The 13,563-nt window shown below is 43.5% G+C and overlaps 1 protein-coding gene across 2 annotated transcripts in view; it reads right to left on the reverse strand.

Annotated features, from left to right (window-relative positions):
* Window positions 1-236: 236 nt before the first annotated feature.
* Window positions 237-13,563, reverse strand: part of CAB39L (calcium binding protein 39 like) — a 104,342-nt gene continuing 91,015 nt past the window's right edge. For both annotated transcript variants that reach the window (XM_034758510.1, XM_034758511.1), the window contains 3 exons: window positions 9,657-9,722; window positions 8,776-8,919; window positions 237-2,354 (listed from right to left, as the gene is read on the reverse strand). In XM_034758510.1, coding sequence (XP_034614401.1) covers window positions 2,175-2,354; window positions 8,776-8,919; window positions 9,657-9,722 — 390 coding nt within the window. In that variant the 3' untranslated portion in view covers window positions 237-2,174. The remainder of the gene's footprint in view (window positions 2,355-8,775; window positions 8,920-9,656; window positions 9,723-13,563) is intronic.

Raw genomic sequence — 13,563 nt, forward strand, 5'->3', positions numbered from 1 at the left:
CAAATTGGATTGTAGCCTGGGACTGTCAGGCCCCGGGCCAGCGAAGGCTGCAAATGTGATATTTGCAAAGCACGTTGGCTCTGAAGGAAGTGATCATCTGTCCTCCTCCATCTGTGGAAGTTGTGGCTTATGGATGGGAGAGAGAGAATTTAGCAATGAAAAGATTCTAAGTGAAGGCGTTTTTTGAGAAGGTGGGGGGGGAGTGAGGGAAGGAAATAAACAGTGATTAAAAAGTGTAGATTAGTAACCATGCCTTTAATAACTTGTAAATATAATTTTAAAATTTCAAGCAGCTAAGATATACATTTGTTGTCTATGCCTGACATCTTCAAAGTAAACCATGTGTTGATGACCTATTTGTTTGGTTTCACCCCTTTTCTAAAGCATACAAATTAAATTCTCAATCACCTTAATATACAACAGTTTTATGGACAAAAATCTCACCTGATTTCTATCCTTTCACTGAAGTGTTTGCTATGCAATTATAGCTGGAGAACGTAATGTTTCATTCAACAAACAGAAAAACCCAGATTTAAGCTAATAGAAGAAATACTTCAAGAGGTTCTCTCCCCACTCTCAACCTCCTCCACCAAACAAAACACCCAGAATCACAGCGCCCATTTCCTAGAAGAAGAAGAAAAATGGCAAGAATATCTACGCAACTCTTTTTGGACCCAAGGCTTTATTTATCTCAGACATCACAGTGCAATGATTTCCCCTTCCACAATGTTCAGCCTCTAGCAAAGAAACTTCATTCACATCTGAACAAATCAAATGGAACCACATAGGGCAACCCTGCGAGCCCAAAGTTACACTCCTAGAACCATGTTCCAGCTTCTTCAAGAAGTGGCTTGATTTGCAGAGGGGCTGCGCCTCTGCAGCGTCCATGGACTCTCTGGGAACTGGGGTTGCTCAGCTGCTCAGAGTTAGGCCATTTCTATTTAGATGCCTAAATAAGAATTTCGGAGTCTGATTCAGGTCCCCAGGTTTGAATGTTTTGGGCATGACGTTCCCAGCACAGGCAAGTATGAAGGAGCAGTAACTGAACCACTCCAGAATCTACATCAGAGGGTTCCCAACCATGGCACAGGTACTGTATTGGCACAGGTATTGGTACTTTAGGCTTGTATCATTGATACGCTACCTGGGCTTCCCTTAGGACTCAGCTTAGGATTCACTCCTGTGAAGTGCTGAGTGCCCCCACTGACACTGAAGCCAATGGGAGATGCACGCTTCAGGACTGTGCCCAGAATAAGAAGTGGTGAATAAGGCCCAATTCTGTTTCCACTGAAGTCAATGATAAAATTTCCACTTATTTCAATGGGAGCAGGAGCAGGTCCTTAGCAATGCACCTCTGCCCTTAGCCCTGATGTATTGCCTGGCTCCCATTCAAAGTGCATGTTCTAATTCCCAGTGGAGCTAGGACTTCTCCTGATCAGTCTTATTACAAGACTGGAGTTTGGGGCAGCCTAGGCTCCATTGTAGGGTTAGATCAGATACAGAGGGATGGGAGACAGTGGGCACTGGCTGCCTCACCCAAAGTATTAGCCTAATTCCCAGGTTCAGTTGGTCAAACTGGTGGGAAAGCTCTGAGCTTGAGTGAAATCAAAAAGACTGAAGGAATGAGTGAACATAAAAATAAAGTGAAAATGTGAACCTTATTTTTTTCAAATCTATCTCCCACTGCTTTAGCTAACAAATCTACTACATAAGTGCAGATAAGTCAGTCGCCCAACACCCTCTTTCACAGTCCTCATGTGCACGCAGAACTAAAACAAATTCACAACTACAAGTGCAAAGAAAAAGATAGTTACAATCTTCCGAGCTCCTACTTTGTGCATTTATGGAGAGCTCAAGTTTGCTGATAAAAGCAAGAGCAAAGAGGTTCATTCTTCTGGAGTGCACAGATGAAAATCTGCCTTACCAGCTTCTAATACAGAGGGTGTCTAAACTGACATAAATAATCACAGACTTGATTAGAAATAATATATTATTCTAGACTTTTTTTTGTTTTTTAAGTTTTCATGTAAGACCTTTATACTCTTGACATCTATGTGAACAAAGAATCAAACTAAAACAGGCACTTCTCAAGCGCTATTGTGTTGTTAAATGACACGTGGGAGGAACTGAACAAATATGATTTCATGCCTATGATGGGAAATTAGGGGAGATCTTCATGGTGTTGGCTTTTTCAAGTCTCGGATCTGTTTAATCAAGTAGTTCTTCTCATCGGTGAACTGTTCATCATCTGTCCTCTCTTTCTGGAAATTGCTCAGAAACTCAATTAGCTTGGGTTGGTTTTTCAATAGAATCTCCACGATAGGCTGCGTTTTGTTTGGACTGGCCACAAATACCTAATATGCAAACAAAACCACACACACACAGAGACAGAAAGAGAGGGATGAACAATCAGAGTCATGACACTGCCCTACATCATTCTCTGTTGAGTCAACTGAATGCTGGTGGCCAGATTCTCTGGTGCCTACTGTGTATCCACTGAGCGCAGTACCCAGTGAAGGGGAGAGGGAAGGGGCTGCATATTTGTTGTTTGCAGCTACCTGACCCTGTGGCCAGTTCTATACTTTATAGTAGCCTCCAAGATCCTTTAGTCTAAAGTAGGACAGCTGGCTATGGCTCCCAAGAGGTTGTCTGCCAGCTGGGGATTAGTGCAGTTGCACTCTGACCACGACCCTTCCATTTCTGACAAGCATCTATGCCTCCGGAGCTGCAGGGAGGGCATAGGAACAGATTATGCTAGCCACATATTAGCTGGGGAGCTCCAACAACTTTCTTGGCCCTTTAGTAGCACAAAGCGGCCAAAACAGGAAAGAAAATCTGACCCTGTATCTTAAACATACATTAAAGTTTCCCATGATCTTGCTCATTAGCAGCTGGAAGTGAAGTTATACTTGACCTTGTTATCACTCTCCCTTATTCTGCTCCTTTTATTGACAAATGGTTTGATTGTAATGCCAGCTGTTGAAAGGTGGCTATAAATCCCTGATCACTTCCACATATACAGCCCTCCAACATGAAATGTCTTAAATCCATATTTACTGGGAGAACAGACGAGTCTTGTATTGGTGACAGAATTTCCATATTAAACTGAAATGGCCTAAAATTAGACCAAGCAGATTTGTTTTGGTTTGTGAACTTAGGTCACATCCTCCACTGCACCCTAGTCCATTTTAGCAAGCAGGCTGTGAATGGAAATTTACAAGAGCAGGATCCACATACATTTCAATCTGTTTGCTAAGCTCACAAGGACACAGCAGTGAGGCAGAGCAGAAGGATAGTGTAACACGCTTACATACGCAGCTCACTGCCAGCCCAGTGCCTTGGAGGTGCTGTCTGTAGGTCATCCAGGTGAGAAGCTGGGATCTTCCCTTTGTAGCAATCCCGCACTTGGGAGGCACTTGCCTTTTGTCCTCCCTGTAACTCTTTTTTGGCTCCTCGTTAGTCTGGCTCTGAGGGCTTCTCCTGCTTACATCTGCAGCCTCCTTCAAAGGGAGGTTCCACAGCAAGAAGCCGTAGCCTGTACTGATGCCTAAGCATATGTCCCCCCAGCCTAGATTCCAGCCCCTGTGCAGATTCCCACATCCCAGGAAGGACAAGGCCACTGAAGCAGCTCCCCCACCATACCACAAGGTGCAGATTTGCACCCACAAGAGTCCTCTTTTCAACAATCCGGCCCTTCGTTCGGAACTTTTAAAGTCATGGACTTCTTTTAATTCCTGGTGACCTCTAGATGTTTACAAGCAATGGCACCTGACTCAGCAGTGCGAGACTTCACCACAACCCCTTTAGAGCCACCTCCTTGCCAGATGCTTCAAGTTCTCAAAAAGTAGTGTCTGTTATTAGGGGCATGTTCCTTGTTCTGAGAGGTAGTCAGCTCATGGCCCCTTTGAGTGCACTGAGAGGTACAGATAGAGTTTGTTCAGCCACTGCTTTGGCCATTTAAAAACATTCCTTCCATTACAAATAACCCTATTATACAAATTGCATGTTGTTTCCCACAGTTCAGATAAATAAAAGAATTGTTTGAGAGAGCACAATGCAAATGTATTTGCAATGTCTTGCATTTTCAGAAGTATCTAATGATTTGGGTGCCCCATCTGAGACACCTTAAAAGGAGCCTGACATGCAAAAAGCACCCATCCACAGAAAATCAGGCCCCTTTAAGATGTCTCAAGTAGGCCACACAAAAATTAAAGCACCAAAAATGATTAGTCAATTTGAACATTTAGACCACCACGGTATCTACACAGCATGAAAGGAACAGCCTGTGACCATGCTTGAAAGGATTTAATTTTAACACTGGCTGTAGCCTAAAATATGTATTAGCATAGCAAATGATTAAACGTGAGATGTCTCCTATTAGACTGAATTCTTTAGCTTCTTGTCTGATTGCTTATAGGTTATAATCCTCCCCCTGAAAAACTGGCATAAAAGATAGAAAACTCAAATGTAAATCATCTTTTGACTACTAGACCTACTGCAGGACTCAATTTCAACTCACAAATACTTTTTTCAAACCCTGGGATCATAAAAGGATTGTAAAACTGAATGACCGGCTCCCTCAATCAACTACAGTACCACAATGTCACAGTATTGAAACAAAAACTTTACACATATCTACAACAAAGAATCTTTATACCTTGAGGCTAGATCCAGTATGAGGTTTTATTTTTTAAAGTCTCCTGCTAATGCTTCACTTGAAGACAATTTAAAAAAAAAAAAAAACTCTCTCTCTCCCTGGAAACAACATCAGTATTCCAGCTAGTTGGAATATTTCTGAAAAAAATAATTTTGTGGAGATATATTAGTTTCAACAACATATCTGTCAGAAGGGTTTTGTGATTGAGAGTTCTCTGGTCACTTCGGAGGAGTTTTGACACAACTCCACTTTGTGAAAATGTTTGAAAGGTTGTTTTTTTTCATTCCAACATGGAATGAAAACAAATGTCAAAACTCAAAAGTTGCCATGAAATAGAACTGTTGTCCTCTAGCTGGCTTTAAATCAGTATTGTCCATCAAAATTGATAAATTGTACACTCCATATCCACTCCATAAAGTATTTGATCAGAGAGTTCTGGAGTCTGACCTTGGTTCTCACAATTAATGACAACGCGTCATCATCATCCCAAGGGAACACAACAGGGATAAAGATACTAAAATGGTCTGATGCTCGATGCGTCATTGTGTTGTCACTAATAATCTTTGTTTTTTTAAGCACGGAGGCCAAGGCTACTGAATGTCACAGGATCTTGATGAGAATAGTTCACTGCAACCTCTGACCTACTTTCAAATGGTTAGAGATTATGGTCCAAATCTAGCATGCATAACTCTATACATTAACAGGCCAATTGACCCACCAGGGCTGAAACTGGTCCCATGATTTTCTCATATGCATCGCAGGGGGATTACCACCTCGCTAGAAGTGCATGAAAGCTCACGTAGCTGCACCTACAACATCCCCCACAGACCAAAGAATTATCAAGTCTATAGCTCAGAAATAACACAAACTCGGCTTCTGCCCCATGCTGAGCAGAAACGGTCAGTATTGTCAAGTTATGCAGAACCGTTTGCAGAGTGAGCGACAGGAGGTAGCTTTGTGGTGTGCATGAAAGAGAATGGAAAAATGAAGCTAAGGTCAATCTATTTTTAGATTTAAACACTAAAACACTAAAAGATGTATCTTGCTACAACTCTGCTTAAGAAAAATGTGATCTTATCCTGAACCACCACTGTGGGGTGAGTTCACAAAATAACTGAATTGTTTAACATGATAGTCAAAAGAGGCTGATACTATTCTATATTTGTATGTGCATTGTGTGCAATATACTGCAGTGTGCTTTACTTTTGATTGCCTGCAAGAAAACAAAGAAGCAAAAATCACATACTTGGGTGGACCAATAATAGTAACACACATTTGTCAAAAGAAAACACATGAGTATTCAGAAAGACCCTTTTATTGTTCAACTTTCAAACCAGATATTGATTCTCCTGCTGGAATGGAGAGGGAGAAAAGGTGTGTGTGGGGGTGGGGGGGAGAAAGGTTTTATTAACACTTAAGATAATCACTAATCCCTTTGTTTTTGTTACTTGGGGTCTACCTATATTCCCCAGGCTTTTAGGTGGCCATAAGTGGGTGACTGGTTGTGTGGGGTGGAGGCTAAGGGTTGAAGAGGTCTCATTTTGTTCAAGCAAGGGTAAGGGAGGGAGCAGGAATGATGAGGGAGGTAGAGGTCATGCTGGTGAGGGAACAGTTAGATGGGCGGAAGTACTGAAAATTAGACCTCATTACTTCTCTTCTGTACTTCTGGGCAGAGTGCTCTGGATGAGTACGACTGTCCTCTGGGCTTGAAGAGTTAATTGCATTTTTAATTACCATCAAACTTAACTGTAAAATATTGAAAATTATAGATGCTCATGGTTCTAGTTAAAATATTGCAGCTTCAAACCCTCAATAATCAAATACTGCCTCAAGGAGCTGAGAGTCATATGCCTTCTTCAGGGTCAACTGGGGCCTGGGAGAGCTGGAATTTGGATACTTACATAACAAGCACTTTTTTCATTTCAAATGTGCCTAGCTGCAAGAACATCCAAGTCAGGTAATTTAAACCCAAATCTTTTGGCAGCTCGCAGTAAGTAGCAAGTATCAGCTGCTTGGCAAATCTTTGATTTCATATCGGTATTGGCACTCTGTGGTAATTTAAAACCGGACTAACTGGATACTTTCAGCATAGTTTTAAAGTTATGTGAAAATAAAGACAGAGAGCCCGACTTCCTCCCCCACCCTCGGTTACACCAGCATACAGCTAGAGTAACCAGGGGGAGAATCAGGCCCAAGGACTCTGCACCCAGAGCAACAAGGCACATCACTGCCTTTCACCTGCCAGAAAGGGCGTCGGGACAGGGCAGTAGTTGTTTTTCCATGAAGCGTACATCCTCTTTCATATTTAGGGATTTCCTGGATTGGTTCCCATCATCAGCATAGAATTTATTAATAAAGGAAAACTCAGGACAAAATGCTCAGTGCCCTTCTCTCGTGCGTGTAGTAAGTGAAGGCCCTGATGGCCTGACTGGGACTTTTGGCACTGCACAAAATACATGGGTAGGCACTGTCCCTGCACTGAAGAGCCTACGAACTGGATGCTCCGAGCACGAGAAACAAAAGGACGGTGGACACTGGGAGGAAGGATGAGGGTGACCGTAATTATATCATATGGTTACATAGATAGCTATGATTACAGATCACTCCAAATCCTCAAATTTCTATTTTAAACAAAATAAATAAATAAAATCATCTATTCTTCACTGTCTGATTTCTTGGAACAGCCCAGCAGAACTGGGTGCTTAAGAGGAATCTGAAACAATAGATGGTAGTGGCCTTATGAATTAATTCAGGGACTGCACTCCATGCATAAGTACGTGACTATTAGTAAATATGAAAAAGTAGCTAACAGAGACCAAATCTCTCTCTTCTCTTCTCTCCCTTGACATTTGAGCTCTTAAAGACTGCAAGTATTTGGGATTTGCTCTCCCCAACTTAAGTTTGAGCTGCATACCTCCTGATAAGGGGTATGAGCAGAAGCTACTCACAGCAGTTTGGTTGTCAAGAATAAGTCAAAGGCTTACACAAGTAATTAAGTGCATCACTGAGGCTTATTATGCAGGAAGCAAAATATTGAAATATATGTTGGGAATCCCTGTGATTACTTTACGTAGACGAAAGATTGTATGGAGCAGCCATACCATCCTTCAAGCCGCATGTTGGAGATGTAAATGCCTGCTGAAAGATCTTTTGCACAATAGAAATGGCAGAATCAAAGGCCTCAAAAAGCCTTTTTGAATATTCTGAGGGTGATGTAATTTTTGAAAATACTTGCCATTTGGTGCAATGTGGTCTGTTTTATAAACATCTCCCAGGGAAGGACATTCTCCCCCCTCCCATAGGTTTTATCCCTCTTCTCTGCAAATTAATCTGTTCAAACTATGAAAAATACAGCCATACATATTTATGAGTTAATTTTGCATTATAGTAGCTCTGCATAATAATAATTCTACTCATCTTCTTGCTCAGGGCAAAAAACTTTTTTGATGGGTAAATAAAATTTAAAAAATTTAATCAAATCATGATGATAAAAGAAAGTAGTGTATGTGCCTGGGCTGATAATATTTTTATGACAATTTTGTAAGGCTGCATTAGTGATCAGTGCAAAACAGAACCAGAAAGAGGAAGATTAAGCATATGTTGGGCTCAAAATTATCAAAGGCAAATCTCTTGAAATAATATAAAAATTCCCACTTGCTTCTGCCTCACCCAGAGAGCTAACACTGTCTGTCTATCTAGGTTCTTACCCAGCACTGTAATATCTGATTGCTGGGTGCCATCCACATCAAATATTTTGGAATCACATGACTCCCCCAATTCTTACCCAGAGTCACTGTGACATGACCTGAGGAGAGACCATCGACCCCAGCAAGTGGTTACCTGCAGCAATCAGCCAGGCAATTTGTCATCCCTTTCTAATAATGCATTGCTGTAACAAGGGCCCCCTCAGATCACTAGGCCCAGATCCAAATGACCCTGCCTTAGACATCACCTAGAGAGGGCAAGCAAGCACGAGAGAGAACTGTCAGGGAGAAATTTCTTATTAAAATATTTTCAAATGTTTGAAATGGTTTGTAAAACCCCACATTTTTCTGGGTTCTCCTCCCTCCCATAGTGAGAGAGAGGTTACTTCCTCTCTGAAGGCCATGCTGAGTTACCTTGAACACATGAAATGCCTCAAACTGAATGTTGGGGCTTTTATCTCGCAGCAGGTTCATCATTAGCTTCAGGTTCTCTGGTTTGCTGATGTATTTTGTCATGATGGCAAAGTTGTGTCGGTCCAGAATCAGTTCACCCAGCAGCTATGGGAACATTTACAAAAACAAAGGCTTTGTGACTCACCACAGAATTTATGATTCAGATGAAAGCACCACATTGTTATCTGCACCCCCAGAGGTTTCAATAGAGTCTTATCTTAGGTCATGGTGGCTTAAAAAATGGAGGGCCTTTAAAAAAACTGAGGTGAATTTGCAGTACATGCAAGTGAGATAACTGTCCAATAGCACTGATCATGAAAATAATGCAGAGCTAGATACCATATTAATGCATAGAGTAACAGTTGGATTGAGCCAGATAAAATAAAAGCAAGTACAACCACCTCACATTGTTGTGCTAATTCACCTCAATCCTTACATGCCCCATACTTTCCTGTTCTAGTCATGAGAAGACTGCAGATTTTACCAAACTGCTTGGTGCATGGACAAATGGGGACTACAACGCACCTACCAAACTCACTCCCACCTGTGTTCCGAACTAGGCTGTGAACTCGGGTGACTCTGAGAAAAGAGGGTGACACCCTCATTTCAGAGAAAGGACTCCAAGCTTTGCCATAGGAGTTCAGGAACTACAACTCCTCAATGCTAACCCCAATGCAGTGACATAAAGACACCTCCTGATTTGCACAAGCACTAGATTAATTTAAAAGCATTTCTTTTGTAACCAAAAAAAGAAGTATATAAGGCCACTCTGTGACAGTCTGTGTAATAGTCTGAGCATGTTATGGCTATTCAAAGAAAAGTGTTCAGGAATTTTACATTACCTTTAAAGATTGTCTCTTTGTGACATAATTCTCAGAATGAAGCAGTTTTTCATAGTCCTCAAAGATCTAAGGGAACAAGAAAAAAACAGTGTAGCCATATTCTTCCTTCTCCCCATCCCCCTGTACTGGTCCTTCCTGCACTAAGCTTTGCGATGGCAGCAGCATAGCTGTGGCACTTCTTTATGATGCCTGAGCCCAGCCCATATTGACCACTGATTAGCAACATCCAATCAGTGTTTGCTTGCACATGTGAATCCACCAGAGAATCAGGAACTTAGTGCCCTTGTGATTCACACCTTATGCCATCATCTTATACAAGATTATGAATTTGCTGCCAAAATAGAACACACAAATATAACATTAGTAACCAGAGACCATCTGCGGTAACTGTTATACCAACATAGGATTATATAAGTAGAGTGCCATCTATGTCCCTGGAAAGGCAGACAGAGAAGGATGGTGGAAGTCTGGCTTGTTAGAGTGACATTGCTATTTTTAGTGGGTTTCTATGCATGCATCTAACTTGCCAATTTTCCTTTTTGCTTCACTTCAGTTGTCCTCATTGTCATTACTATTCGCTATACCTTGGAGGCTTAAAGATCAAAATGAAGGCACTGCAAACACAGCATGGGGCAGTATAACAGACACAGAGAAATGTAATGGAGTCATGTAATGTTTATAATGCCTCCTCTTAATGTTACAGTTTCTGGGCCTCACTAGGTTCTGAGGACTTTCAAAGTCCCATTGAGTTAGTGGGAGTTGAGGGTTGCTCAGCACCATCCAGGATCAGATCTCTTGTGCTAAGACATTTTGTAGTTCTTGTTCATTAAATGTAGACAGAGCCATAGGTGGGCATAGTGATTTACAAACAGATAATCAGCGCTGAAAAAAAAATGAATTTGGAGAGAGACTCAACATGTTATACCAAGTGGTTAGAATGGGAGGAAAAGGTAATGAGACTACTACTTTGTGTAGTGCTTGCATAGTTTCATTTATTTTATAAAAAATGTAATGGGCCAAATCTTAATGAAACTAAAATCAATGTAGCTCCGTTTACTCATAAGTGTAGCTCCATTGGCATATGACCCAAAGATCTCCTAAAAATGGGGCAAGACTCAGGGCCATGAAACCTCAGCCAAGGGTTTTAATTAATGATTGTGGGAAGCAAGAGCCAATCACTCAGACGGCTAGACTGTGCCGCTGTCTATGCTGCCATGGCCACACTGCTATTTTTAGCAAACTAGCTCACACAGAGCTAGTGTGTGTAAGCCTGCCTGTGGTGAGATGCAGACGCTCAGCTGCGATGTAGCTCAGCTCAGGCTCCAATCCTACACTGAGTACCAGATGGGTGGAGCTTTGTGTTTGCACAGAGCCCTGGGGAGTCAGGGCTCCATGCAGCGATCAGCTCACATGCTTCATAATGCAGAGGTTTTAAGTGACTTGTTCAAGTTCATCCAGCATTAACAGCAGTTAGGAAAATAATATACAAGAGCCATGACCTGCAGTCCCCACTTTAATCACTAGATCACACCATGTGATGCAAGTTCAACGTGGCACTCAAATGCCTTACCTGCACATTACACTTTGGCCATTAATATGAGCAGCACCTTGGAAAATTTGGTTAACAAAATGTTTATTATTGTTAACCAGACTTAAATGGTGATGGTGACAATTTGATGGTCACAATTTCTTCTTGACCTGGTTGATCTTTCTCACGTTGTAATATCATTCACTGTTTTTGCCTGGTTGGTATGGCTGTGTATTTGAACAATGAGGTTATATGCAAACAAATTTAATGCATGTCTTATTTGAAGCTAACTTTAGCTTGTTCATACTGTTGCAATTAAAAAAATAAGCAAAAATATGTTTGTTAAAATGAAAGGGTGCTGTGTCAAAGAACGCAGTCCCTGGCTGTCTCATCACTCAAGGAGTGAACATGGAATGATACCTCCCATCTCGCTACATGCCAATGGTGGGCATTTGTCTGCATTGCCACAAACCTCATTCTCAGAGCCAAATCTGCCCTCAGATGTATGTGTTTAACACACCCTGATTTCAGTGGGAGTTGTTCATTTGTATCTCAGGGCACAATTTGTCCTTTATTGTTTAGGATATAATGGGAACGTCTATACAGCAAAGAAAACCCTGCGGACAGAGGCTCCAGCATGGCAGTGGGGAGCACAGCCACTGGCTGCATGAAGGTGAGAGATCACCCTGCAGCTTCCCCACTCCCCACCCCCAGGACACAGACACAGTGGTGAGGCTGCACCTGACCCTGAAACAGCACAAGGCCTGGGCCTGCCCTAGAAATACCCTAGGGCCCTGCCCCTTTACCCCAGGCGCACCACATGTGGCGCAGGCAGGCTCAACCAGGCAGGATCTAAGTGTGGAGGGGCTCAGTGTGGGGAGATCCAGGTATGGGGTGACAGGATTCTGTGTGGGACAATCTGGGTGCAGGCAGCTCAGTGAGGGGTCTAAGTGTGGGGGGGATCTGGATTCACAGAGGCTTGCTGGGGGGGTTCCAGGTGCAGGGGCAATGGGACTCTGCAGGGGCTTCCAGGTGAAAGTGGTTGGGGCTCAGAGGAGGGGTCTTGGTGTGGAGGTCTCAGCTGGGGGGTCTGGGTGCTGGGAGAATGGGGCTTGTTGGGGTGGGGATCTGGGTGCAGCTAGTTGGGGGTCAGTGGGAGTCTGGGGGCCGGTGACATGGGGGTCTGGATGTGGGGGCTCAGGGTGATGCAGGGGATGGGGCTCATCAGGGTGTGGGTTTGAATGCAGGGAGCTCAGTGGGGGGTGGTCTGGGTGCAGGGGTCCAGAGGCAAGGGGTCTGGATGCAGGGGGTGAGGCTTGGTGGAGGTATCTGGGTATGGGAGGTCCAGATGCACGGGGTTTGGGAGAATGGGGGAGCAGGTCCCTGTACAGTGACCCCTCCCCCTGCAGCTAGGGAGCGATGGGGGCAAGAAGCAAGAAGCAGGGGAGGATGCTGAGCTTCCTGCAGCTGGGGGAGGTTTCTGGGGGTGGGTCTGACACAGCCCCAGCCACTGCTTGCAGGGGAAGAGGAAATCCTGTTCTCTCCTGCCTCCAGCCCAGCCTGAAATGATGTAACTGCGCAGTAGGGAGTGGTGTCTGGCTGCTGTGGCAGCTTCCCTGTCAGAAAGTCATTTTTCTGCAGGGAAGCATGCACAGTATTCCCCGAGGAGTAAAGATAGATGTTCCAACTTGGGCTGGATCCTGGGCTCTGAAACCTGGGAAGGGTAACAGAACCAAGGCTCCAGCACAAGCCAGAATATCTACACTGCTATTTTAGCCACAGCAAACCTGAGTCAGTTGACCCAGGCTCCAAGACTCACTACTGTGAGGGGTTTTTTTCCTTGTGGTGTAGACATACCCAATGTCTCCATTTGTTGAAAAAAAAGAGTGAGCCCAATCTTGCAAGATGTTGTGGGTGCCTCCTGCAAGATGCTGCCTGCCCTCAGCTCCACTGCCTTGAACACACCCCACAGGCTCAGACCAAACAGGAACAGATTATGCTTTTGGTCTCCAGGTATCTTATTCTCATGGGGGACTTCAATCACCCTGACATCTGCTGGGAGAGCAATACAGCAGTGCATAGACAATCCAGAAAGTTTTTGGAGAGTGTTGGGGACAACTTGATGGGGCAAGTACTGGAGGAACCAACTAGGGGCCATGCTCCTCTTGACCTGCTGCTCACAAAACAGGGAAGAATTGGTAGGGGAAGTAGAAGTGGCAACCTGGGCAGCAGTGACCATGAGATGGTCGAGTTCAGGATCCTGACAAAAGAAAGAAAGGAGAGCAGCAGAATACGGATCCTGGATGGCAGAAAAGCAGACTTTTCCCCCCCAACTACAAAAAGGATGTGGACAAATTGGAGAGAGTCCAACAGAGGGCA

This window comes from Trachemys scripta, chromosome 1, assembly GCF_013100865.1.
Source record: "Trachemys scripta elegans isolate TJP31775 chromosome 1, CAS_Tse_1.0, whole genome shotgun sequence".
Lineage (NCBI taxonomy): Eukaryota > Metazoa > Chordata > Testudines > Emydidae > Trachemys > Trachemys scripta.